Source organism: Rhinopithecus bieti, unplaced genomic scaffold, assembly GCF_001698545.2.
Source record: "Rhinopithecus bieti isolate Rb0 unplaced genomic scaffold, ASM169854v2 scaffold_83126, whole genome shotgun sequence".
Taxonomy (NCBI): Eukaryota; Metazoa; Chordata; class Mammalia; order Primates; family Cercopithecidae; genus Rhinopithecus; species Rhinopithecus bieti.
Window position 1 is genome coordinate 88,685 of NW_016830431.1, and position 25,626 is coordinate 114,310.

Sequence of the window (25,626 nt, forward strand, 5' to 3'; positions counted from 1 at the left end):
AACAAAGTAAAGGTTTTGTACTGTAAGCTATTTTCCTATCTCTAGTTGAAAAACATTTGAACATTTTATCAACTTCAGCAGTCTTTCACATGGCTTTTTCATTCTCCTCTCAGTTTAAATTGTAAATAATGCAGATTTTCAAATATGTAGTGTGTGTTTATAACATATAAATATCATCTTATCTCCTGGTTAATCCCTGGCAAGGAAAGAGCTGGCAGTTTAATAATAAAGTGACTGAAGGACATTTGGGATGTGTGTCCTCTGATGATGACTGCTGGACAAACACAATACGAGCAATTGCAGACCAAGTAGCTGAGGGAGAAGACGGGAGATGAGGACACGCTCACCACTGCAGAGACTTGGTGAGCACTAAGGGGAGGCAGAGGCAGGTCACAATCCCGCCCCTCATGCCACAGTATGCTGCTTTTTTTTTTTTTTTTTTTTTGAGGCAGGGTCTTGGCTCACTGCAGCTCTCGCCTTCCAGGTTCAAGCGATTCTCATGATTCAGCCTCCCGAGTAGCTGGGATTACAAGCACACGCCACCATGCTTGGCTAATTTTTGTATTTTTGTGGAGATGAGGTTTTGTCATGTTAGCCAGGCTGGTCTCGAATTCCTGACCTCAGGTGATCCGCCTGCCTTGGTCTCCCCAAAGTGCTGGATGACAGGCACGGGCCACTACGCCCGGCGCCTCAAAGTGCTAGATGACAGTCGTGAGCCACCGTGCCCGGCCCCTCATCCCACGAGGTGCCTCTGGTCATTCTTGTTCCACTGAGGAGCAGGGAAGAAAATAATGATGAAGAACAGCTGAATTTGTGTGCTAGTGGCAGAAAAGTAACGAGATTTATTTTAGAGGAAAACATCAACAGAACTTGATGACAGGGAGTAGGAAGGAGACAATATGTGATGAGCTGAGTGTGCCACTTACAGAGGAAGTTGAAGACAGTTTTCAAACCTGGGTGACTAATGGTTAGGTTTTGGGAAATATTATATTTATGCTGGTTTTAGACACACTGGTTGGAGATGACACGGGAAATACGGTATTTACGCTCATTTTAGACACGCTGGTTGGAGATGTCATGGGAAATATGGTATTTATGCTGGTTTTAGACACACTGGTTGGAGATGACACGGGAAATACGGTATTTATGCTGGGTTTAGACACGCTGGTTGGAGATGACAAGGGAAATACGGTATTTATGCTGGTTTTAGACACACAGCTTGGAGATGACACAGGAAATACGGTATTTATGCTGGCTTTAGACTCGCTGGTTGGAGATGACACGGGAAATACGGTATTTATGCTGGTTTTAGACACGCTGGTTGGAGATGACATGGGAAAAAAGGTATTTATGCTGATTTTAGACACGTGGGTTGGAGATGACATGGGAAATACGGTATTTATGCTGGGTTTAGACATGCTGGTTGGAGATGACAAGGGGACATTTAAGGGCAAATATTCAGAGTTGCAGGGTAGAGCTGGAGCTCCAGTGGGCCACGAGCACAAGAGAAAGATGCCAGGTGCTCACAGAAGTGGGAACTGAAGCATCTAAGGCAAGTCAGATGTTGCGGAGAGGAAGACACCTTGTTTTAAGTGACAGCTACACCAAGGGTATGGGCAGGGGGCACACGTTCCACGCACCAGAAATCCAGAGAAGTGAAGTGGTTCGCTCGAGGTCTCATGGCAAGTTAGTGACGCAGCCACTCCACCCCACTTTCCTTGATGTGTGGTCCCATTTGCTTTACGCTGTAACACAGAACCCTTCTCAATGTTCAGATACACCTGCTGTATAGTGGACACAATGCCATTTCTTGACAGTTAAGGAAGGCTAACCAAAGACAGAATTTCATTTCCTTAGTTTATTAAAGATGACAATGAACTGCCAGGCTGTGCAAGAACCACGGAAGGTGGAAAGCCAGTTCAGAGCACAGGCTGCACACACAGAACATCTCTACTGAGACTCGAGCTTCTTTTATGTTAATTCAACAAGAGCTGTAAATCCTTGGCAGAGAACGTCAAAACAGCCTCGTTTAAGTGGAAAATATTTGTCTTCCACTTTTCTGCTATGTCTTGAATCTTGTCTCCACCTGGTAAGTAACCTATGTGTTGTTTTCTTTCCCTTTACTTACAGAAAGAACACTACCCTCCCCTTCGTTTAGAAGGAATTCTCTTCAGTGCATTCAAAGCTTCTCCCCGCAACAGCAGGGGATTTTCAGATACTGACAAGTTGCAAAGTGCTTCCAAAACATCCCATCCTCTACCCGCTTTCCCCCCTTGAATAAATAAATAAATGGGTATTTGGACAGTGATGGCAGCATCGTGTCAGAGTCACTAAAACACACACGATCTAAAGGGTTGGGGTGCGGTTGAGGGAGATGGAGAAAAGTAAGTGACAAGTCAGGAGCCTGTGAGACTGTTGAGTTTGGCTTCAGAAGCTGTCAGCATTTTCATCCTTTGATCCTATGCTGATGAGAAACGGGCAGGACAAGATAGCACATCTCCAATGACCTGGGGAAGGAGCTGGATGTGTCACTTTTTTGTTTTTGTTTTGAGATGGAGTCTCGCTCTGTCGCCCAGGCTGGAGTGCAGTGGTGCAATCTCGGCTCACTGCAACCTCCACCTCCTGGGCTCAAGCGATTCTCCTGCTTCAGCCTCCCAAGTAGCTGGGATTACAGGCGCCCGCCACCATGCCTGGCGAATTTTTGTATTTTTGGAAGAGACGGGGTTTCACCACATTGGCCAGGCTGGTCTCAAACTCCTGACCTCAAGATCCACCTGCCTCGGCCTCCCAAAATGCTGGGATTACAGGCGTGAGCCACCACGCCTGGCCTGGATGTGTAATTTAAACCAAACCTGGAAGGAGAGCTCACCAATTTTATAAACCCCTGGGTCTGGATCTGGGACCGAAACCCTAGTGAAACCTGAGTTCCGTGAAGCTCCCTGAAGGGCCCGGGCCTTCCAGTCAGTCCTTCAAAACTGCTGGCCTTGGCCTTTAGAGCCTCACTGCGAACAGAAGGGAGAACAGCTTCAGGGTCTTGTAGCCCAACGTGGCTTTCAGATCCCAACTCTGAGGCAGAGGAACCAAGAGCAGGGGCCAGTTCCCACACGTTCCCTCTCGTGCTGGTGGAGCCTCAGCCCTGGCCATTACCTTAAGGCCTCTCCCACCTCCCTGGGAGATTCCTTCTTATCGCCAGCTCAGGCTCTCATCAGCTTCCACCAACCACAGGCCCCCTTCTGTTCAGCTTCCAGGGTCAGCACCCACACCCATTGTTCTCCTAGCAGCAGGCAACTACGGGAAGACGGGCCCACGGGCAGAATTCAATCCCAGAACAGAAATGCTGCAGGCTTTAGTTCACAGAGCTGCCAGCTCTTGGGGAAGCCACTCTGACCAGTGTTTCCACAGAGGTTAGAAGCTGCATCAACTTGAGGAACATCACAAACACACACATGGCCCCGGCCCGATCCAAGGACTCGCCGTCTAACACCACAGATTAACGAGGGAGAGGTACACTAAACCAGCACTATCAAAAGGACTTCGCCGTCAACACACACATTAACGGGGGGAGGTAGCACTCTAAAATCAGCACTATCAAAAGGACTTTGCTGTCAACACACACATTAACGGGGGCAGGGAGCACACTAAAACCAGCACTATCAAATGGGCAACTGAACAGATAAACATCACCAGGCTACACAGAGTTAAGTGCATAATTGGCATAAAGGCTCTTGTTATCCTAAGAACACAGAACATTCACACTCACATCCACAAACTGTCAAGTTCTGTAACAGCACTAATGGCAGGAAGCTTTTCTCCAACTTTGACCACAGAAGCTAAGGCAAGGGAGACTCGGCCACCAGGGAAGGACCCAGCTCTGCTGCACAAGGGGAGAGAGAAGGGAGCTGGGTTGCACTTTCACTGAGAACCACAATGACCATTGAACAGATGACAGTGGTCAGGGACACACTAAGAAGAGGGTGGGTGGGGTTCCTGTCCTCACCTTAGGATGGCATCAGGGACTTGCCTGAGCTTCAAAGATCATACCTGCACCAAAAAGCCAGGTTAACTAAAAGAGACCTTAACACCTACGAGGGGCCGACAGCCCCTGTGAGTGCTCCTTCAGCAACAGAGCTGCCGCCTCACGTATGCTTGTGGCATAAGGCTACAGACAAGCCTGGCCTAAGCATCAGTTCTGTTCTTTGCTTCAAGCTCACCAGGGTAGATGAAGAAAGTCAGCTTCTGGCATCATCTATACTTCAAATATTCCACACGGGAAATCCCAGCAACACAGGGACATTCACGGCTGCCTCTCTGAGGTGTCTAGGATAGTCATGATTGTTCTATGGCCCCCAAAATACCCAAATAAGCGGACAAAATGCCCATGACGTAGTCCCATTCTCTGCTGCTTCTCCTCGGGGCACAGTCTGACCCCAATCCAGGACAGGGAGAGAGTGAACGCCACTGTTTCAGCAGCAGGAGGAGAGGTGGTTGAGAAAGGCCTGGCTCAGAAGCTCCAGAATGAAAACAAAGGAAAATTGGAGAAGATACTTGACATGCAGGTGAAACCAGGTCTGGTTCTAGAGGAGAAGGCCACGGACGCTGGAAGAACTGGGTCTTGCTGTCTCTTCCCCTGACAGAGGCACTAGAAGCTTCACTGAAGCACCCACATGTCAGTTCTGATGAAAACACCTGGAGCTTACAAATTATCTGTCACCACAGACTCTGGACCCACCAACCTACCAAAGGCTGACTGCACACGGACGCCAGACAAGTCAGTAAAAAAAAAAAGATAATTAAAAAAAAGAAGCAGCCCCAGGTGGGGCAAGTCCTTCAAAGAGTGGCTCAGTTCTGCAATATGTGTGACCCCGGCCCAGACAGGGGCTTCACGTGCTTTCTTCAGGTGGCCTCCAGGACGGCGGCTTCCAGGGCCAACGCTTCGGTGGGCTCCTCCTCGTAGTCCGACAGGTAAGACTCCAGGCTCTGCCTGGCCAGCGCCTCCCGCCGGGCCTGCAGCCGCTCGCAGCGCGGACAGCTTCCAGACTTGAAGCAGGCTTTATGGTAACACGCTTTACACTCTACTCAGGTTGGGAAGGTAGGAGAGAGAAGAAAACAATTTGTATTATCTCCAGCTAGAGGTCAGTTGCCGCCACAGCCCCTTCTCGCCACCAAGGCATAGTGTCCCCTGGGGAGGCCCTGCGAGGTGCTGAGTGGCACCGAACTCTTGCTAACAGGGGGCTCTGGGGAATCAAGGACGCTGTGTTCAGACTCACTTGCCCGACGCTGCACCTGCCCTCACCTTCACAGGTCCGGCACTTATGGAGCTCAAAGGGGAAGATGATGTCCTCCTCATTCTGACAGAACTCACAGATGAAGCCCTTGGCTTGGCAGAGCTGGGGAGGAAAAACACAGATGGCAACATGAGGCGCGGCACATCAGGAACTGGCATGGGAGGGTGAGCACCAAGGAGGGGAGGGGTCTGCAGGGTTCTGCTGCCCACAGGGAGGAGGCCTGGGCTGGACTCAGAAGCATGAAAGCTAAACTAGGGCCAGGGTTGGGCTGGGTTAGACAAAGCTTTAGGCAGGAGATCAGATGGGCATGAGCCAGAGAAGCTCTGACCCTGGCGTGGTCTCCATGAGAGAGGAAAAGGAGGAGATGGCGTCACAAAGGGCTTCCTGAGCCGACAGTCATCTGGGCTGTGATTTATTTCAGAAAAGGAACCACAACCAATGAAGATCAAATGTGGAGACAAGGCTGTTCCTCAAATACAGCACCCAGCCTGGAGTCCGCTTACAGTGAAGTATTTCCAATTCCTCCCAGACACACAGGGTGCCCTGCCTATGCCCAGCTCTAATTCTGGGACTGTCACAGGAACATAAACTGGGCATAGTCTAAGCCAGCAAGATCGAAAAGTATAATTTCTGCATTTTTTACATGTTGAGTAGATCACGATAACGATGTACGTTTGTGGAACACATAAATATACAAAACGCTGTCACACAAATTAGGATAACAAATGAAGTCCGAGGGTAGAAGCTCTCCAGATTCGAATCCAGAGTTCTCCTCTCACATCGTGACAATTCCTTTCTTTTTTTCTGTGGGGGATGGAGTCTTGCTCTTGTCGCCCAGGCTGGAGTGCAATGGCGCGATCTCGGCTCACTGCAACCTCTGCTTCCTGGGTTCAAACGATTCTCCTGCCTCAGCCTCCCGAGTAGCTGGGATTACAGGCGCCCGCCATGATGCCCGGCTAATTTTTGTATTTTAGTAGAGATGGGGTTTCATCATGTTGGTCAGGCTGGTCTTGAACTTCTGACCTCAGGTGACCCACCCACCTCAGCCTCCCAAAGTGCTGGGATGACAGGCCTGAGCCACTGTGCCCGGCCGACAATTCTTTAGTGAAAGTCTACTCAGTCCTGCCCAGAGCTACCCAGGGCCACAGCCAGCACCAGCTCCTCCCCTCACTCGAGGTTCTTTAGATCGGGGTGCTCTGGCTGCTCTCCAGGCTAAGGAACAGCAGCCCTTTCCAGTTCCTCTCCCAGTGCTGACCGGCCGCTTCAACTTCCTTGAGCTAAGTGGTAAGAACCCCAGGTCCACCCCACTCCCTGTATCCCTAAAAGCAAGGGCTCAGCTGCATGCCACAGTGAGACCTTCTCACCATGCATCTCTCCACATGAGCAGCCCCTGCCCTGGTGAGCTCAGCAAGCCGGGGCCCCAGCTCCCCCTTCCTGGTCGCCGTCAGATCATTCAGTGAGTACAGGTGCAGGTCCTCTGTCAGGTGGCCCGGGACTGTGTCAAAAGAATCCAGAAGCCTACAGGGAGTGACAGGAGGCAGGGGAGGGAATGAACAGTGTGTGTGCCACGTTGTAGTAGAAGGATCCCTATCCAGAAACTGCAGAAAGTAACAAGGGTGGGCAACGATCAGCCAGCCCAGTGTTCCAGGCCACCCCAGCTGTTCCACACTACTAGGGGTCTGGATGGCAGAAGTGACTATTTATAGACTCCTGCAGAGTGGTCCACGTGGGATCCAGCCTGCTAAGAGCAGGGCCTGCCCTGGATGGAATGACCACAGATCCCCTTCCAGAGAGAAGGACACAGGTGCAGTTACTGCCGTGGCCTCTCGTTTACCACTTTACATTTCGGCAAAATCTCTACTCTCCTCCGCTACACAACAAGAGCCGAGTGCTGGGATGTGTCCCTTTCCGAGACAGCAATGTGGCCAGAGGGCTCTGGCTCCACAAAGGACTTACTCCTTGGCCAGTCGACAAGTCTTGAACATGTTCTTCATGTGACACAGCTGGACCCGCAGCAGCTGAAAAGAAAGAGGTGGGGCAGGAGTAGGAGGGGGATGTGAGAAGAGGAATCCAGTGCTGGAAGCCCAGGGCCTTTAAACCCTGGGGGTCTAGAAGCCTTGCATGCTGCAACCAGAGCAGACTGTCCTACGCTCTAACTCGCTCTAATTCACTCTGACAACTGGCTTCAGAGTACTCTCTGCTCAGGGAAGGCCCCTCCACCAGGTCTGTCTGCCCAAGTCACATAAGCAGCCTGGGGCAGAGGAGCGCTCTGAAATTCCAGTTTCTCACTAGATACCCTATTCCTCATTCATTCACTCATGTTTTCAGTGAAGGAAGAAATTCTGCTTTTGCCATCGAGTGCTCTCTACAGCTTCATAGCTGCCATTGCCAAGTTTGAGGCTCCAATTAGAGGAGATGAGGAGAGGAGACGAGGGGAGGAGATGAGGAGAGGAGACGAGGGGAGGAGAAAGGCAAGACTCTGAGGTGGCCTTTCCAAGGTCTTACCCGGACTTGATTGAGCAGCTTGACCTTCCTATAGAGGGCACTGTTTATGTCCTGCACGTTGAAGAGAGGATCATTCCAGATCTTAATGAGCAGGTCCTTGGAGAAATTGCTGACATAGTACTTGCTGAAGTCCCACTTGCGCAGAACCCGGCTGGGGATGGCCATCTGTGCATTCTCATGGCAGCACTGGCAGAAGTACTTGCCCAGGTACTCACAGTATCGCAGTCGCTTGATATAATCTGGAAAAACCAGAAAGCCGGAAAGCCAGATGTAACTTTCCCACCTACAGACTGGGAAGGTGGCTCTGCTCTTCCCTTGAGAGGGCGGAAAGGGACGGCCAATGGCCTCTAGCAACCTCTGTCTGAGTTCCCCAGAGCTCGCAGAAATCCACATAGCGGAGCCTGGGGTAATGTCCCACCTTGGAGGCCCTGAGGAAATAAAACCAGCCGGAGTTGGTAAGATCCAGCCTTACCAGCTAGCTGGAACTACCCAACTGTCCACAGCATACAGTCCTGGCCATGTGCTCCCAGAAATCATTTCCCTCCGATCGCCAGCACTCTTGCCTATTACGAACCTTTCTTTCTCCTTCCCTACTTCTGCCACGCCACCTCCTGTTACCGCCTTTGACACGCCACCTCTCCCTACATGTGGGGGAGGGTACAGAGCCTCTGGAGGCAGCATGGTAGGAAGGGAAGGCACTCACCAGGGTCAGTCCGGATGCCACATCCTGCACAGCGGTAATTCTGCTTGGCCACGGCAATTTTCCTCCTGAGGAAGGATGAGGACAGGGCATGGGCAGATAGCAGCTGCGTGAGGCCTTTGAGGTGTGAGGGACTGAGCACACACACCGCTCCAGGTAAGTATGGGAAGAGAGGGGAATTCATCTATGATTCAGTTGGACAACACTGAACCTATTGGGAGAGCTGACTCCATACAGGATTTAGGTCTAGGCAGTGACTCTCCCCAGTAATGAACCACACATTCTGTACAAATGGAAGCAATGACACGTGGTAAAGGAAAGAATGACGAGAGAAAAGCATCCATCCATCTTAGATAGAGAAGAAAAACCAGCAAGCTCACAAAACTACTGGGAGGAAGGCAACAGGTTGGGAATGCCAGCAAAACAAAACCCGCCTTGTTTCCAATTAGCTCTGGGAACTAAGAGTAAGAAACGAAGGACAAAACGGACAACCCCCTCCTCTGCCTTTAAACGAAGAGACCCGTGTGGGAAGGACAGCTGGAGGCAGAGACAAGTGGGTGAGATGAAAACCCTGACAATCCAGAGAGGACGGATCTGCGCTCCAAAGGCACAGACACTGGCCACTCACGTTGGGGCTGGATGAACATTAAAAATTATCTGAGGCCGGGGGGGCGCCCACTCCAAGTTGCCACGAACACGAATCCGCAGCTTGTAGATGTCAGCATGCTGCCCGTCATCCGGTGAGATGGGCAGTGAGTCAGGGATGGGTAGGAGCTGCAGGAGAAAAACACAGTTGGGGTAAGCTCACACGGATGGGCTTGGGAAACACAAACGCAGGACCCTTTTGGCCATGACAGAGCATCACGAGTGAAAGACATTTCAGGAACACCACAGGATAAGAGCTTCAGGTAACCGTGGTCCTCGGAACCAACCAGGAGGCGCCAAGGTACAAGAAGTGAGGGCTGTAGGTTCCAAGAAGCAAAGAGAAACAGCCTCCCACGGCAGTGACCCACGGCTCATGTTGTCCCGCACCCGTTCCAGGACCCTTGCTGTGCCAGGGTGTTTCATGCCTTAAAGACAACTGCAGAGCAAAGAATCCAAGCAATTCACTCTTGCGCAGCGTCTCTGAGGTGGTCAGAAACCAAACATGACTGAGTCTGGCGAGCAGTCACGTGAATCAGGACAGCGAAGGAGCCGTCATCTCCGCTCTGACAAGGCGAGCAAGCATTCACTGTTCATTTATCACCTGCCCACTGTAATAAATGGCTTCCATGAGTAAGGCGGGGAACACACAGGCTCATTCCAGACTGCGGACGTGTGACGAAGGAAAACAAGGTCACAAAGGCTCTCGGCCCCTGGGTAGGAAGAAGAGCCAAGGACCTACCTTCTGAGGGGCGTCGTGCTCTGGGACGAGCCACTCCAGCTCGGAGGCAGCTGGAAGCTGCATCCCCTCAAACTGCTTCAGGAGCCCCATGGCCACCGCCTCAGCAGATGTGGAGTGCAGGAAGCTGTGGGAGCTGGAAAGGGGAGAATCAAGGACGGCTGAACACAGGGAAAGGACAGGCAGATGGAGGCTTCCCTTCATGATCTCATTCCCCACGCAGCAACTTCTGGGCTGGGAGAATACTCGCAGCACCCCGGCCTGCTCATCACCCTCACACGTAGGACAGTGAAAGTCCGCTAGTCTCACAGTCCTAAGACTGTGGTTCAAGCCCCACTTCCTGTCACTACACAGCACTGCTAATGAAGGACTCTGTCACTTCCTTTCTCTTAACTTCAGCTCCTCTAACAGCAAAATGGAGATTATAATGCCTGCTTACAAAACAAAGTGAGTAAAATTGCTTTGTGGACTAAAAGGCGATTTTCCCTCCCAAATGAGCTACTATTTCCCCTGGTTGGGTCTGTGATGTGGAATCTGTTCAGTTTGATTTGATAACCAAAAACCATCATCACCGCTCTCTTTTGAGACCTTCTGGGGCCTCTGGTTATGATGAGAGTCGGCAGAGAAGGAATCACTCACTTCCAGCTTTGCCTCCACGAGAGCCCCTCCCATTGGGACCAAAGAGCTTCTGCTTTCTTCCCGTGGGCTCACCGCCATCAGCAAGCCCCTCCCTTTAACCTTGCCTCCTCTTACATCTGGATGGCTTTGCCCAGCCATATGCCAAGAACTGGGTTTGTTTCTCTACATATCCTCAGGCTTTCTTCTTTTTTTCTTTAAAAAAAAGTACTCACAAGGACTGGGAGGAAACGAAGGATCTGCTGCTTGAGGCTGTGTTCCTTCTGATGTCAGCATCTACATGGAAACCAGAGATAAGGGGAGCGCAATGGAAAGGGGTGGGTGAGGGATCGTGGAATCCACCACGCGGTGCTGCCAGCTAAGCACTCAGGGTAACAGCCAGGTGCCACATTCTATGCAGGATAAAGGAGCAGGTGAAGCTCTAAACACAAGTTATAACTTGCCTCTATCCAAGTCAAAACCAGGCTGAATTAGTAACATTATGCACAGCACTGAGAAGGTGAAAAGTGTTACAAACCCAGGCAGAAAGCCAGACTCAGCTTTGGTGTGAAACGGTGGATGAGGTACAAGACACAACCCCTCACGTGCACAGACACAAAACAAGGACTCAGATCGCTCCCTCATTCTCCACATCTTAACCTTTCTTGAATGATAAGCTCCCTTAGGAGGTAACTTTGTCTGGTTCTTAGATATAGAACATTCAGTGCCTAACACATAACTTGGATCACAGAGGTTCTCGTGACATCCATGTGACATTGGAACTTTGCTTCTAATACTTCACCACTGTTGCCATCACCCCGAACGTTAGAAGTGTTTGGAACTTTGCTGCTAACATCTCGTCACTGCTGCCATTTTACCCCTGAATGTTGGAGGTCTTGTATATCCTTAGAAAAGCTTCATGAAGGAAAAGGAACTTCTCTATAGCTTTGCAACTCTTTGGAGATGCCAGGTTACCAACACATTTTGACAAAGATGGTCAACATGATCTCTGAGGCATAATTATACAGGAAACTGTGGCAGACCTCCCATAGCGTATTTCTGACAAAGGATTTAGAAGAGGATTTCTAATAACGATATGCCTGAACCTCCAGAGACCTCAGAGACCTCATCTACCCAAATACTTTTGATGGAGGGGAATGTGAAACACAGCAGTTATGTTCAAGCAAGGCAGACACAGCCTACCCAAGTCATGAAAACAAGACTGTTCTGAGAAATACTCTCTCTCACGTCCTTTGCTGCCCAGTGCAAAGACCTTTCTTTCCTAATTAAGCCTACACAATGACCAATCTACTATGAGCACTCAGGACACGAATCTTGTATGGCATCACTGTGCACTGGGCCATGAGTAGCTCTACTGTTCCTCACATGTTTCCTCTGTATGCAGATTTTTGTCTGGACAACTAGATTATAAAATCACCCTATTAGGAAATAAGATTGTGTCTCCTTCTTCCCTTGGCTCTAAAATACTTAACACAGGGCTCATATACAAGCATATACTCAAATAATATTGCTGACAAACTAATGTCTTCAAAGCTACATATATGAGTAAGATAACAGAAGTAACAGAAGTTTTCATATGTTCTCTAAGCACAGGACAAGACATCAACACGTTTTTGTTGGTAATTAACACAGCCTACTTAACAACAAAGATGTTCAAGTATACCGTGTTTTCTGGCTGAATTTGTGCCACCAAAATCCAGATCCCAGTGCACTGGTAGTTGTCTTATTTCTAGCTAGTTAGTGCTGGTAGAGAAAAGAAAAACAGTAGAGGCAACAGTAGGCCGGACCTCCACAGACGGTTTGGTTTGCAACATTTATTTGGGTAACACTTACACTGCCTTGGGTGGTACGTAAGTCTTGCCTTGCACTAGTAGCCCTCAGAGTGCTTTGTACATAAAAGTTTTCAGAAAATATTTTCTGAATAAATGATTAATTGGCTAAAAGCAATTAATAGCTATTTCAAATTCCATCCTATTTGGGAGTCACACAAAAGAAAAAAAAAAAAACTTAGCTGTCCCTCAGTAAGGAGCTAACCAATTTTCTTATTTTAGTGCCAGGCTATTAAAGAAAATACTACATGCCAGAAAGAACAGGCAGTGATAATTCAGTTTCTACGGAAACCACTGCCTTCATAAAACTAGCAGTTCTTCATCCTCACAAAGAAGAAATTTTTTTTTCTTTGAGAGAAAGAAATCATTCTCTCTTTAGAAAATACAACTCAGTGACACTGCCACACGCTTCTTCCTCTCTTTGACTAGAGGTAAAGTGAGGTTGGAGGTACATGCAGGGACTTCCCCTTCCCCGCCAATCACGAATACACCAAGAGTGTGGAGGGGCCGCCCAGCTTCGGAGGCCAGGCTCTGAGCCCACAGTAGAGGAGAGAAGCACACTCCACTAAAGGGGCCATGACACCTGACCCCAGCCAGGGACCACGCAGCTCTGTGGGTCCTGGGCCCGCGCTGCAGCCTCATCACTCTCTGGTCAGCTCAAGCAGACCACTAAGTTGATGTGGGTGAACCCCTAGTTGAAGATCTGGATAAAAGCAGACCGAGTCTAAGCCAGAGAATTGAGGAGTGAAGAGAGGGGGAGCTACCCATCTGGATGGACTCAACGTGTCCCAAGTGAGAGCACTTAAGGAGCAGGTCCGAGACTCTCACCATCCAAGTGGAATTTAACATAATTCTGAAACTTTTTATTGATTTTTTTTTGGTACAAAAACAAGTATTGTTATTGCAAGAGAACTGATTTCAGGTGCTTCTGATGCATTAGATATTAGGTTGAGTAATTGCAATTTTTGCCATTACTTGTGCACCAACTTAATAGAATAAGGCCATTATTACTGACAGAAAAAAGTTTAAAAATATAAAAACAAATAACAACAAAAACAATGACAAGTTATAAGAAGAAGAATTTGCTGCATGTCCAGACACTGGTACTGAATGATCAGAGAAGAGCTGGCTAAAACCTTGGTACCTTAGCAAACTACGCAAATTTTTTTTTTTTTTTTTTTTGAGACAGTCTCGCTCTGTCGCCCAGGCTGGAGTGCAGTGGTGAGATCTCAGCTCACTGCAAACTCCGCCTCCTGGGTTTATGCCATTCTCCTGCCTCAGCCTCCCGTGTAGCTGGGACTACAGGCGCCGCCACCACACCCGGCTAATTTTGTATTTTAGTAGAGACGGGCTTTCACCATGTTAGCCAGGATGGTCTCGATCTCCTGATCTCGTGATCCGCCCGTCTCGGCCTCTCAAAGTGCTGGGATTACAGGCGTGAGCCACCGTGCCCAGCCAACTACGCACATTTTTAAACAAAATAAGTGAGTCACAAGAAGAGTCAACTTCAGAACGTACTGGCCGGTTTGACGTTGGTTTCCATCCAGCTTTCTTTCTAGAAGATAAGGTCATACCCAACACATCTGGGAGTCCAAATCCAACAAATTTTCGGTAATTGCTGACTCAAAAGGAAACATTTCAAAACGGAGAACCCAAAGCATTCTTGTTTTATAAAGAGAAAAAATTTAATTTAAAAATGAATGAGGGAGAAGCAACTGATTACCTTGAATTGGATATAATTTTGAAACTTGTCAGAAAATATAGCCATGAACTTTCCTCTTTACCTATTATGCCAGCTATCAATTTACTGCCTTTCGACTCCAAATCTGCCCCTGTTTTTGCCTGCTCTGCAATAATGGAGCTGGACACAGAAACATTTCTCCTTTGCCAGCTGACATGATGTGAAGTTTTGTAGTAGAGGATGCTGGAGGGTGCTGGAGGCAGAACGGGTTTCTCTGGCTGGTTCTGGTTGCTTCTCTAGGCTGGCTCCGGGGGAGGCACACCTTGGGCAGCTTTGCAGCAGAGTACCACGAGTGATGCCCTCATAAACAGCCCCCTCAGCACCCACCGGGAGAGCTTCCCTGGAGAGCTTTACAGTGAGTGCCACTGGCCTACCACCTTCCCACGAAGCGCCTTCACCAGTACCCTTGGGTTCTGAGACAGCACCTCTCATGGGCATGCTCCCTCAGCACCCCAGAGAACAGTTTCCCGGTGACAGTTGTTGGCATGCCACCTCCCCATGGAGAGCGTCCCCTGGCACCAGCTCAGGGCAGCTCTGGGCTTCAGGGAACCCGGCACCGGCTCAGGGCAGCTCTGGGCTTCAGGGAACCCGGCACCGGCTCAGGGCAGCTCTGGGCTTCAGGGAACCCCACCATCCAGTGAGCCAGGAGGTCTGGATCTCAGCCTTGGGGCTGTATCACTTCTTTACATCTATTCCTACCCCAGATGCTCCATCCCAGCCCCGGGGATAGTGGCTGCTCCTCCACCTACTCCTCCTGCGCACCCTTTTTTTTTTTTTTTGAGACGAAGTTTCACTCTCGTCGCCCAGACTGGAGTACAGTGGCATGATCTTGGCTCACTGCAACCTCCACCTCCCAGGTTCAAGCAATTCTCCTGCCTCAGCCTCCAGAGTGGCTGAGATTCCAGGTGTGCACCACCACGCCCAGCTAATTTTTTTATGTTTAGCAGACATACTAAATGTTTCACCACGTTGACCAGGCTGGTCTCGATCTCCTGACCTCGTGATCTGCCCACCTCGGCCTCCCAAAGTGCTGGGCTCCCAGGTGAGCCACCGCGCCTGGTTTCTCCTGTGTGCTCCTGAGAGTCTTCTTTACTCCTCATGAGCCAGTTTCCCACTCCATGATTCCCACATTATAGTTCATCATTCTTTTTACTCAACTTTCCCTATTCAAATTACTGTGTAGTTTCTGTCTCCTGACTGGACCCTGACTAGATACATCTATGCAGAAGATGAAAACTCTGGAAGAATCTAGAAAGGAAGATAAAGAAACATTGATGCAGCTATAATACAAGAAGGTGGAGATGGGGGAAAAAATAACAACAACAAAACTCGAAATCCAAAGAAGTTGAAAAGACTGTCTGAGATTGGGAGCTTACGAAAGATATCGAACCCAACTTGGCAGACACCATCAGCAGAAGCAGACGACGTGAAAGAAGGCAGACACAAAAGGTGACGCATCACATAGCAGATAATTCCATTTATACCAAGTGTCCAGAAAAGGCATCTACAGAGACAGAAAGACGAGCAGCTGAGTGGGGCTGGAAGTGGGGACAGGAATTCACCGTAAAGTGACCCAAGGGATACTACTGGGGTGATGAAAATGCCCTCAAGCTGGATTACGGTGATGGCTGCACAACTTGGTAAATTTACCAAAAATCATTGAGTTGTACACTTGAAGTGGGTGAATTTTTTTTTCTTTTTTGAGACAGGGTCTTGCTCTGTCACCCAGGATGAAGTGCAGTGGCATGATCATGGCTCACTGTAGCCTCGACCTCCTGGAGCAATCCTCCTGGATTGCTTCCAGATGAAGCAATCCTCCCACCTCAGCCTCCAGAGCTCTGGGGCTACAGGTATGCACCACCACACACAGCTAATTCTGAAATATTTTTTTTTTGTAGAGATGGGATCTCACTATGTTTCTCAGGCTGGTCTCCAACTCCTGGCCTCAAGCAATCCTCCTACCTCAAGCCTCCCAGCATGCTGGGATTACCAACATAAGCAGCCACTACGCCCAGCCTAAAAGCAGCTTTTAATTGAAAACATTTCACGGCCGGGCGTGGTGGCTCACGCCTGTAATCCCAGCACTTTGGGAGGCCGAGGCGGGCAGATCATGAGGTCAGAAGATCGAGACCATCACGGCTAACACGGTGAAACCCCGTCTCTACTAAATATACAAAAAATTAGCCGGGCGAGGTGGTGGGCGCCAGTAGTCCCAGCTACTTGGGAGGCTGAGGCAGGAGAATGGCGTGAACCCAGGTGGCGAAGCTTGCAGTGAGCCGAGATTGCGCCACTGCACTCCAGCCTGGGCGACAGAGCAAGACTCCGTCTCAAAAAAAAAAAAAGAAAAGAAAAGAAAACATTTCACATTCTTAATGTAAAACCTGTCATGTGTATACAAATTTTTTAAAGCCCCAAAATGGGGAAAGAAGGATGCTAGAAAGACCAAATCAAGGCCTGCCTGGTGGTGAGAGCAGATCGGACATGCTCTGAGGGAGAAGCGGCTGACACTCAACATGTGCCCCCACAAAGGACTGGGACTAAACACACAGGAAACCAGTTAGAAAGGGAGTCAGGAGAACTCCTCCTGAGGCAGGGAAGACTCAGGTTAGATCAATGAAGAAAGGGAGTCAGGATGACTCCCCCTCAGGCAGGGAGGATTCGTGAGAATCAATGACAGTCGTTCAGGAGTAGGAAAAAAAGCAGCCTAATACTTTTACTTCTCTAATCTTAAAAACATTAAGTTGATACCATAATATTTGTACATATTGACAGGGCACATGTGATATTTTATGCATACAACATGTAATGGTCAAAACAGGGTATTTAGAATATCCACTGATTGAACATTTATCATTTCTTTGTGTTGGGAACACTTTAGATCTCTTCTGACTACTCTGAAATATACAGTATGTCAGCCACAGCCACACTACTGTGCTACTGAACATTAGAACTTACTCCTGGCCGGGCGCGGTGGCTCAAGCCTGTAATCCCAGCACTTTGGGAGGCCGAGACGGGCGGATCACGAGGTCAGGAGATCAAGACCATCCTGGTGAACATGGTGAAAACCCGTCTCTACTAAAAAAATACAAAAAAACTAGCTGGGCGAGGTGGCAGGCGCCTGTAGTCCCAGCTACTCGGGAGGCTGAGGCAGGAGAATGGCATAAACCTGGGAGGCGGAGCTTGCAGTGAGCTGAGATCCGGCCACTGCACTCCAGCCTGGGTGACAGAGCGAGACTCCGTCTCAAAAAAAAAAAAAAAAAAAAAAACTTACTCCTTCTAACTGTATGGTTGAACCCACTAACCAACCTCTCCTTATGCCCCAACCCACCTCTTCCCCAGCCTCTGTAACTATCACTCTCTTCTCTACCTCCATGAGATCAACTTTTTTAGCTTCCACATGAGTGAGAAAACGGGAGCTCCTGTAATATTTGTCTTTATTGCTCTAAATCTTGATGTAATCTCACATAATTATTTCAAATTCCTAGTGCCCAACAATATTAACAGTTTTAATAAAAAGTTCTGGGCCACGTGTGGTGGCTCACTCCTGTAATCCCAGCATGTTGGGAGGCCGAGGTGGACAGATCACGAGGTCAGGAGTTTGAGACCAGCCTGGCCAACATGATGAAACCCTGTCTCTACTAAAAATACAAAAATTAGCCGGGCGTGGTGGCAGCTGCCTGTAGTCCCAGCCACTCTGGCGGCTGAGGCAGGAGAATTGCTTGAAACTGGAAGGCGGAGGTTGCAGTGAGCTGAGATGGTGCCACTGCACTCCAGCCTGGGCAACAAGAGCGAAACTCCGTCTCAAAAAAAATACAAAAGTTCTGAGTTTTGTTGTTGTGTTTGTGTTTTAAAGTCATTCTGAGCAGAAAACTACTACTTTCTTTCCATTAATCTCACCTACAGGAAACCTACTTGTTTGGATCACAAAACAAGAACAAGCATCTACTGCAGTAAATCCTACTTGTACACAAAGTCCCCAGAAGAGATGGCTTTCTAAAAACTGGCTCTGCAAATTCAAAATTCTAAAGAGACACTAAGCTTCATACCACTCTGTCCTCCTTCTGCTGTCTGAATGTGTGGCAGGAGCTTAGGACAGGTTTGAACTAAAATTCTTCATCTAACTCTTCCTTTCTAAACCGCACTACCTCCATCAGTCACAATGGCCACTAAACCTCAGTTTACCACCGTAGGGAAGGGGTCACCAAGGACAAACTTGATGAGGAAGATTGTCGGGGCCACATGAGGGAGAATCGGTGAGTATCTGAATTGCTCCTGGCTTGGTGTTCTGGCTCAGCTCCAGTTTCTTCCAACTAGTTCTCCAGCCCCCCCAGTCCTCGTAACCTTCACAGTTATCACGTGATTAAGTCTATACGAAAAAGCTGGTGCAACATTCACACACATGCGTCTACGAGCACATCCACGCTTGCAAGGTCGGCTACCTGAGAACATCGAGGCCAGTGACACTGACAGTCCGTTCTTTGATATGTGAGTCAGGTTAGATCCTTCACTACCATCTGTGTAATAATGATGACAAAAGGGGCCCTTTAGTATTCCAGCAGGAAATAAACTAATATTCTTTACCATGTGTTCCTGGAATCAAAACTTGCCATTTACTCCCAGACATGAAATGGCGTTTAGGAACTTACATCCTTGGGTAGCTTGGAGGAGAGTTATTGCTACTTCCTATGCCACGCCCAGCCTCAAGGACCTCCCACGGCAGTGGTTCTCAGCCACGGGTGACTCAGGCAATGACGGAGGCAATTCTGATTGTCTTGATACTGGGGAGGGGTCACCACCAGCCTCTAGTGGGTAGAGGCGAAGAATGATGCTAAACATCGTACAGTCCACAGCCCAATCCCTCATGGCAAAGAATGATCTGGCCCACGGGTTGGAAAACCCTGGCCTAACGTCTTTTCCTTTAAGGATTTCTGTTGTGAATCGACTAGAGAATTAGTTGATTGAACATCTCCTCAGGGCCCACAACCGCAGCAGCAGTTGCTAACAGGAGTGCGCTTTGGGCCTGTCTGTGGAGAGGCTCCTTACAGACTGCACAGCCTCCCGGATCCCTGCTCTGCTGTGGGAAACAGATGTGGTTGTCACGTGGACTGATCTGAATTTACCTCACTATTCTCCTCCTGAACTTATGGCTGCAGATCCTGGGAGCGAGGTCAGACCCTCTTTCTTTTTTTTAATTAGGAGATGAAGTCAATCACAGACTGTGGTATAACAGAAAATAGATACTTGGTCTTTGTCTCCAGTTCCTGGTGAGAATTCCTAAAATTCTTGGAATTTCTTGAATTGTAGTAATATCTTTTATTATTCAAAAGAAGCCCCTTTCAATCATACCTGAGTTTATGCTAATGAGGAGACTCCTGGCAGGCCCCTAGACAGCTTCACAAGTGGGGGCTATCAAAAGAACCAACCACGTCATGAGAGGGCTGGAACTTTTACTCTCCCATCACCTCCAGGGAGGGGAGAGGGACTGAAGACTGAGTTCAATCACCAACGGCTGGTGACTTAATCAGTGGTGCCTATATAATGAAACGTCAATTAAAAACTTGGAACAATGATGTCCAGGCTTCCTGGATGGCGAACACATCAATGCACCTGGGAGGGTGGTGCCCCCGGACACCATGGGGGCAGGAGGAGTTCCTGTGCTCGTGATCTCTCCCTAGGCCCTACATACTTCTTCACGTGGCTGCTCGTTTGGATCCTTTACAACAGGCTATAACCCTAAGCTTTCCCAAGTTCTGGGTGTCAGTCAAGCAAATTATCCCACCTGGGGAAAAGGGGTCACGGGAACTCTGAATTCGTAGTCAGCCTACAAGCAGAAGGGCAGGTAGCTTGGTGACCTGTGTCTGGCATCTGAAGCAGAAGTAATCTCACAGGACTGTAGCCTGCAGGATCTGTGCTAACTCCAGGCAGTTAGTGTCAGAACCAAACTGTAAGTCACCCAGCTGATGGTGGAGAATTGGAGAGGAGTTGGAGGATCACATACAACCAACCAACCAACCAAACAAAAGGAGTTTTAACGACTACCTATTGTTGTCACAAATAGAAATCAGAGACATTAAGGAGAACATAGAAGGAAGACTTCCTGAATACCTGGAAAATTTGTGAAAAAACAGTTTCTGAACAGGGAACAAACGTGTGGTTCCTCCATCTGGAGGCCTGTGCAGGCGAATGGGTTCTCTAGATTGTGTAAACAGGAAATCAAAGCCTCACACAACACAAGATCTATTTGTCATCACATTATAATGTTATAATGGAGAATTATAGATACAGTTCACCTCTGTCTATGTACACAAGGTTGTAACAGAGAATTATAGACACCATTCACTGCAGTAAGGAAACCACTCTTGGTCTCACCCATGAGGGAGGAGCATATGTCCCTGAACTGTTTGTGTGTGCGTGTTTGTTTTGCTGATGGGAACTTGAAGAAATCTATGACTTACAGGAACGGGACCTTAACCTGATTTAACACAACTGCCTTCCCAGACTGGAACCCCACTGTTCCTCTATGCTGATACTTCAACAACAACAACAACAACAATAACAACAACAAGAGTCTGTGCCTGTGCTAAGCAACTGAGCACTGCAAGGGCAGAAAATTCAAGCTCTACTTTGTAGGCCTGATTTTGTTCCTTTTTTGTCCCCCTGCCCCCAATGATTCTGTTTGTCCTTTTCTCTTTTGAACACTTTGAAACAATTTCAGTTGTGTTATGGAACCCAAGAGAATAGGATTCTAATTCCAAGTGGAATGGACCAGCCCTACAAGCTGAAAGGAGGAGTCAGAGTGGGAACCCAAGAGAAAGATACCACTGAGGAGGAAGCATCAGGGTGACACCAGCCAGCAGCCACTCTGCCTGGAACACCTGCTTTCAGTGCTCTTTCCTACTGAAATTGTAAAGGGGTTTTGTTTTTAGCAGAATGCTGTCCCTTACAATAGCTAGCAACAATCCATAATGAAGATCTTCTACTTAGGAAAAACTTTGCAGCTTATCATTCTAAATGGAAAGAAACAGGCAATAAAAGTTCCCTTGTAACAAAGTGTCACTTCTTACCTTGGATTTCAAATTCATCAACCTCATCAGCAGAGCCAGAGTCAGAGAGCTGTGCCGAATCGCGTGAGCTGAACTGGGAGCTGCTGGAGGTGACCCGAAAGCCTGTTATGTTTGAAAACAAAAAGGAATAAACAGGGCAGAAAGAGGTCTTCTTGTCCTTCCAGTGTCACAAGAAAAGGGACCTGGTATAACTTCAACAGAGAGAAATGGAAACTTTCCCTTAAAAAGTTTTAAGGAAACAGAAGGTACTACTATCTGGAAAGCAAATCCGGGACGAGCGTGCTTAGGTCTCCTCATATCAGAAAACTATTTTGGAAGGGACCTATTCATATATATATATATATTTTTTTTTTTAGAGCTGGGGTTTCACCATGTTGGCCAGGAGAGTCTCGAACTCCTGGCCTCAAGTGATCCACCCGCCTCAGCCTCCCAAAGTGATGGGATTCCAGGCATGAGCCACTCCACCTGGTCTGGAAAGGAGCTATTTCTGATGTAGGAAACGGAGAGACTCTAGGATGAGTATTCCTAGTATGGTTAAAAAAAAAAAAAAAAAGTAGGACTATATAGAAATGTCTTTCTGACAGCAGAGGAACCACTGGTTTGGGTATAACATCCCAAAGGAAGAGCCATAAGGCACCAAGCCTTATGCTGAAGCTGGGAGAATGTGGGAACAGTGTCCACACGCTGCACTGACTTCCGTGCTCAGCCTCCTGGTACACGGGGAGCAGGTTCTTGGTGCGGATTTGCTGGCGCCGAAGGCGGATCTTCTGCTTCAGCTCCTGGATCTCTCTGTCACTGTCTTCCTCTTCCTCCCCCTCTTCCAGGCACCGGCTCATCATGTTGCACTTCATTAGCTCGATGGCAGCGATCAAGGACTCTGAGATGCTGAAGTGGGCATTCTCCTGGGGGAAGGGGAGCAGCAAACAAGCAAAGGGTTAGAAGTATTGAATGACATACTCATTATAATGTTGGAAAGGGGAGTTTCCAAGATAGGAACTGTTTCTGTCAAAAACACCCTGGAGAAATGGACATTTCTACTACGAGGAAAGCTGATGGCTGGAAAACCTATTCCAGGTTTTCTTCACTCTCTTACTTTGCCAAGCCTGTCCCTTCCTGTCTCATTTCTACATAAAAATATGATAGAGAAGAGGCCCAGGATTTCAATCAGGTTCTTTCCCAAAATCATACACCTGTACGCAAAATATTAAGGTAAATGTTATGTCTCAAGAAAAGAGTGTTTTGCAGGCTACAAAATGCTAGACAGATGTCATTTATTGCTTATCTGAGCCTTAGAACAAAAGATAGAATTTGATTCTGGAAACAGTATTTACCTAAGGCGCCCGGGTCAAGGGAACCACAACCATGCAGCAAAAACAATGCTGCCACACCCAGGGGCGCACACCTGTTAATCCCAGCACTCTGGGAGGCCCAGCCCAGGAGTTCAAGACCAGCCTGGGCAACACAGGGAGACCCCCCATCTCTACAAAAAATAAAAAAAATACCCAGGTGTGGTGGCACGTGCTTGTAAGTCCCAGCTACTTGGGAGGCTGAGGCGGGAGGATTGCTCGAGCCCAGGAATTTGAGGCTGTAGTGGGCCATGACCGTGACATTGCACTCTAGCTTAGGTGACAGAGCAAGACTCTTGTCTCAAGAAAACAAAAACACACACACAAACTTGATGCTTCTCTGCCCAGGCTGGCTTCTAAGAGAAAATCGCTAATATCTGGGACTCGATGAGGGGCACATGCTCCCTGCAGAGTTCCTCACAAACAGAATTGCTGAGCTTCCCTCTACTGTGAACTTATCTTTACTGTAGTCTGTACCCATGTCACTGCTATATACCCAAAACCTCATCAGAACATATGGCACCACAGACCTTCAGACCCAATCTCCCAACTCATGAGCTCTTCATGAGGCCCTCAATTTCCCACCTTTTCCAGGTCGGCACAGCTGCCAAAGTCTTGCTCAGAGAGGTAGCTGATGAGGGACTGTCCTTCCGATGGTCTTCGGAACATGCCTTCCCCTGAGCACAGGTACCGACCACCTTCTGTGGGAAATGGAATGTGGATGAAACAGTCAAGCTTCTTCAGGAAGTCTTAAGCTTTTACCATTAAAGATCCTCCCAAGTCTTTCCAGGTAACTGGGAATTAGAGGTTGGAAGAAGATGTCTACCTTCTAAAAGCATTTATTGCACTTTGGGAGGCCGAGGCAGGCGGATCACCTGAGGTCAGAAGTTCGAGACCAGCCTGGCCAACATGGTGAAACCCCATCTCTACTAAAAATACAAAAATTAGCCAGGCGTGGTGGCTCACACCTGTAATCCCAGATACTAGGGAGGCTGAGGCAGGAGAATAGCCTGAACCCGGGAGGCAGAGGTTGCAGTGAGCCAAGATCGTGGCACTGCACTCCAGCCTGGGCAACAAGGGCAAAACTCTGTCTCAAAAAAAAAGAAAAAAGATTTTCTTGTACTCTTAGAATCCCAGAGCACTAAGCCTTTTGGTTGGAAAATGATGGAATAAACAGGGAGAATCCTTCTGCCATCTAAAATCAAAGAGAACATGCTCTCCCCGTACCATATAATAAAGAAAAAACAAAATAAAAATGGAAAACTCTGGGCTGCGAGTCAGAAAAGGACACAAATGGCTTCCTCCTCTGCATGATTTGCATGTAGAGTTTGTCTGCTGGTTATTAAGCCCAGATACTCCAAGTCCTCTTTTCAAGGTCCATCTCATCCACTCACAGAGCCATTCCGTATGGATCAGCTGACATGCCTGGTGCCAACACCCAGCGGGTAAGAGCGGGTAGGACCCCGAAGTCAGAGAGGAGCAAGAGAAATGGCAGAGCAGTGCGATTTCTAGCACAGGGGTTGAAAATGACAAAGAGCGACTGAGACTGTAACAGTATGTACCCTCCGTAGAGCTGAGATGAACCCCAAAGCTCAGAGCTTAGCAGGCACAAGGGGCGAGCAGAGAAAAGATACAGTTTTAGCCCTGGCCTTGGTAGTACTCACCATACTCCATGTACAGAGAACTGGGTGTGCTGACTTCACTGCTTTGAGCAGAGTAGGGCAAGGGGCCTCTCAACTTCGCCTTATCATTGCAGGATTCTAATGACGATGACCGCCAACGAGTAAAAACACACATACGAAGTGAGCAATAGACACATTTCCAACTTTGGAGTTTCAACATTTAACTGCACCCCTTCCCAAAGCCCTCCCAAGCAGGAGAGAGGTGGCACAACAATGGAACAGACCAAGGGTACAGAAACACAAGGAGGGAAGGAGATGGCCGGTCAGTACATTCTAAGTGGAAAAGAAGAAACGTGATCCACAATGGGGCAACATAAAGGAGAGAAAGAATCAAATCAAAATGGATTCATGAAATTTGCTTTTCTTTCCTTACATCTTTTAACCAAATATTACAGGAATATTAGCTGATTTCTATCCTCTTGACAAACCAATTTAGAAAAGTCTTTAGACGGTCAAACAAAGACAAGTGCATTGAAACTTTTCTGACATGTTGACATTAGGTTTTAAAGTAACATCAGAAGATTTACATTCACTAAGGAAATAAAATTCAGCAGTGTCCTAAAAAGAAGCATCAGGGCAGTGCTGGAGAAGTCGAGGGAGAGGCCCGTAAGCAGCGGGCCCGTTACGGGGCTCAGCCTGGCCTTACTGAAGAAGGGAGGGAGGGAAAGCTGGCGAGACAGACAATGCTTGGGACAGGAAGAGTGAGAGCTGGGAGGGGAGAACAGTGGCAGTCAGGACTCGCAGGAATGAGAAACTGATATTCTTCACAAGGAAACACAACATTTCCAGGACCACAGAAGGAAGAACAGGTGAAAAAGCAGGTGGGTGCTTGAAAATGAGCAGGATGCTGTGGGAGAATGAATGACTGAGCTGCATCTAACCCATTTCCTCGACAGATGGTGCCAAGTTGCCAGCTACTCCTCTCATAAAAAATGCTACTCTGTGAAAGAGACAATTTTGTGTTTTTCTTGGGCCTCAAAGACTTCTGGTAGTCCTGGCCGTGGGCTCTGTTCCTTCCTACTGAACTGAGGACAAACTAGTAGTCACCACGATGCCTTGGTAAAAAACCATGACTTAGAATTCTCAAACAGCATACAACACAAACTCCACCACGACCTTAACCTCTTCATAACATGTGGCCATCCAGCCTTTTCTTACTGAGTTCACTTCTTCCTAATGCCGTCATTTAACTAATTCTTAGAATTCCCTTCCACTCACTTGATCCCTGCCTTCTTACAGTTTCTCATCTCCTTAGGAACAACGCTATTCTAAATGATGGTCCTACAGACGTTATTCCTCCTTAACCGTCTCTTTTCCAAGCTAACATACCCAATGGCCTCACCCACTTCCAGGAAGCCACGGATTTCAGCCCCCTCTCACTCCTCTGCCTTGCAGACACATTCCAGTGTTCAGCTCCATGAATTATGGTACCCAGGATGGAACACAAATCTCAGTTT

General features: G+C 48.2%; 1 protein-coding gene across 15 annotated transcripts in view; it reads right to left on the reverse strand.

Moving 5' to 3' along the window:
- Positions 1 to 1,830: 1,830 nt before the first annotated feature.
- Positions 1,831 to 25,626, reverse strand: part of RUBCN (rubicon autophagy regulator) — a 74,599-nt gene continuing 50,803 nt past the window's right edge. For 11 of the 15 annotated variants that reach the window (XM_017865506.1, XM_017865505.1, XM_017865497.1 and 8 more), the window contains 14 exons: positions 24,152 to 24,247; positions 23,073 to 23,188; positions 21,836 to 22,043; positions 21,142 to 21,243; positions 18,517 to 18,591; positions 10,723 to 10,783; positions 9,875 to 10,007; positions 9,119 to 9,264; positions 8,494 to 8,558; positions 7,791 to 8,029; positions 7,242 to 7,303; positions 6,650 to 6,803; positions 5,294 to 5,387; positions 1,831 to 5,072 (listed from right to left, as the gene is read on the reverse strand). In XM_017865506.1, the coding sequence (XP_017720995.1) occupies positions 4,894 to 5,072; positions 5,294 to 5,387; positions 6,650 to 6,803; positions 7,242 to 7,303; positions 7,791 to 8,029; positions 8,494 to 8,558; positions 9,119 to 9,264; positions 9,875 to 10,007; positions 10,723 to 10,783; positions 18,517 to 18,591; positions 21,142 to 21,243; positions 21,836 to 22,043; positions 23,073 to 23,188; positions 24,152 to 24,247 (1,730 nt within the window). In that variant the 3' untranslated portion in view covers positions 1,831 to 4,893. The remainder of the gene's footprint in view (positions 5,073 to 5,293; positions 5,388 to 6,649; positions 6,804 to 7,241; positions 7,304 to 7,790; positions 8,030 to 8,493; positions 8,559 to 9,118; positions 9,265 to 9,874; positions 10,008 to 10,722; positions 10,784 to 18,516; positions 18,592 to 21,141; positions 21,244 to 21,835; positions 22,044 to 23,072; positions 23,189 to 24,151; positions 24,248 to 25,626) is intronic. The other 4 variants (XM_017865501.1, XM_017865502.1, XM_017865503.1 and 1 more) reach the window with 1 other exon arrangement.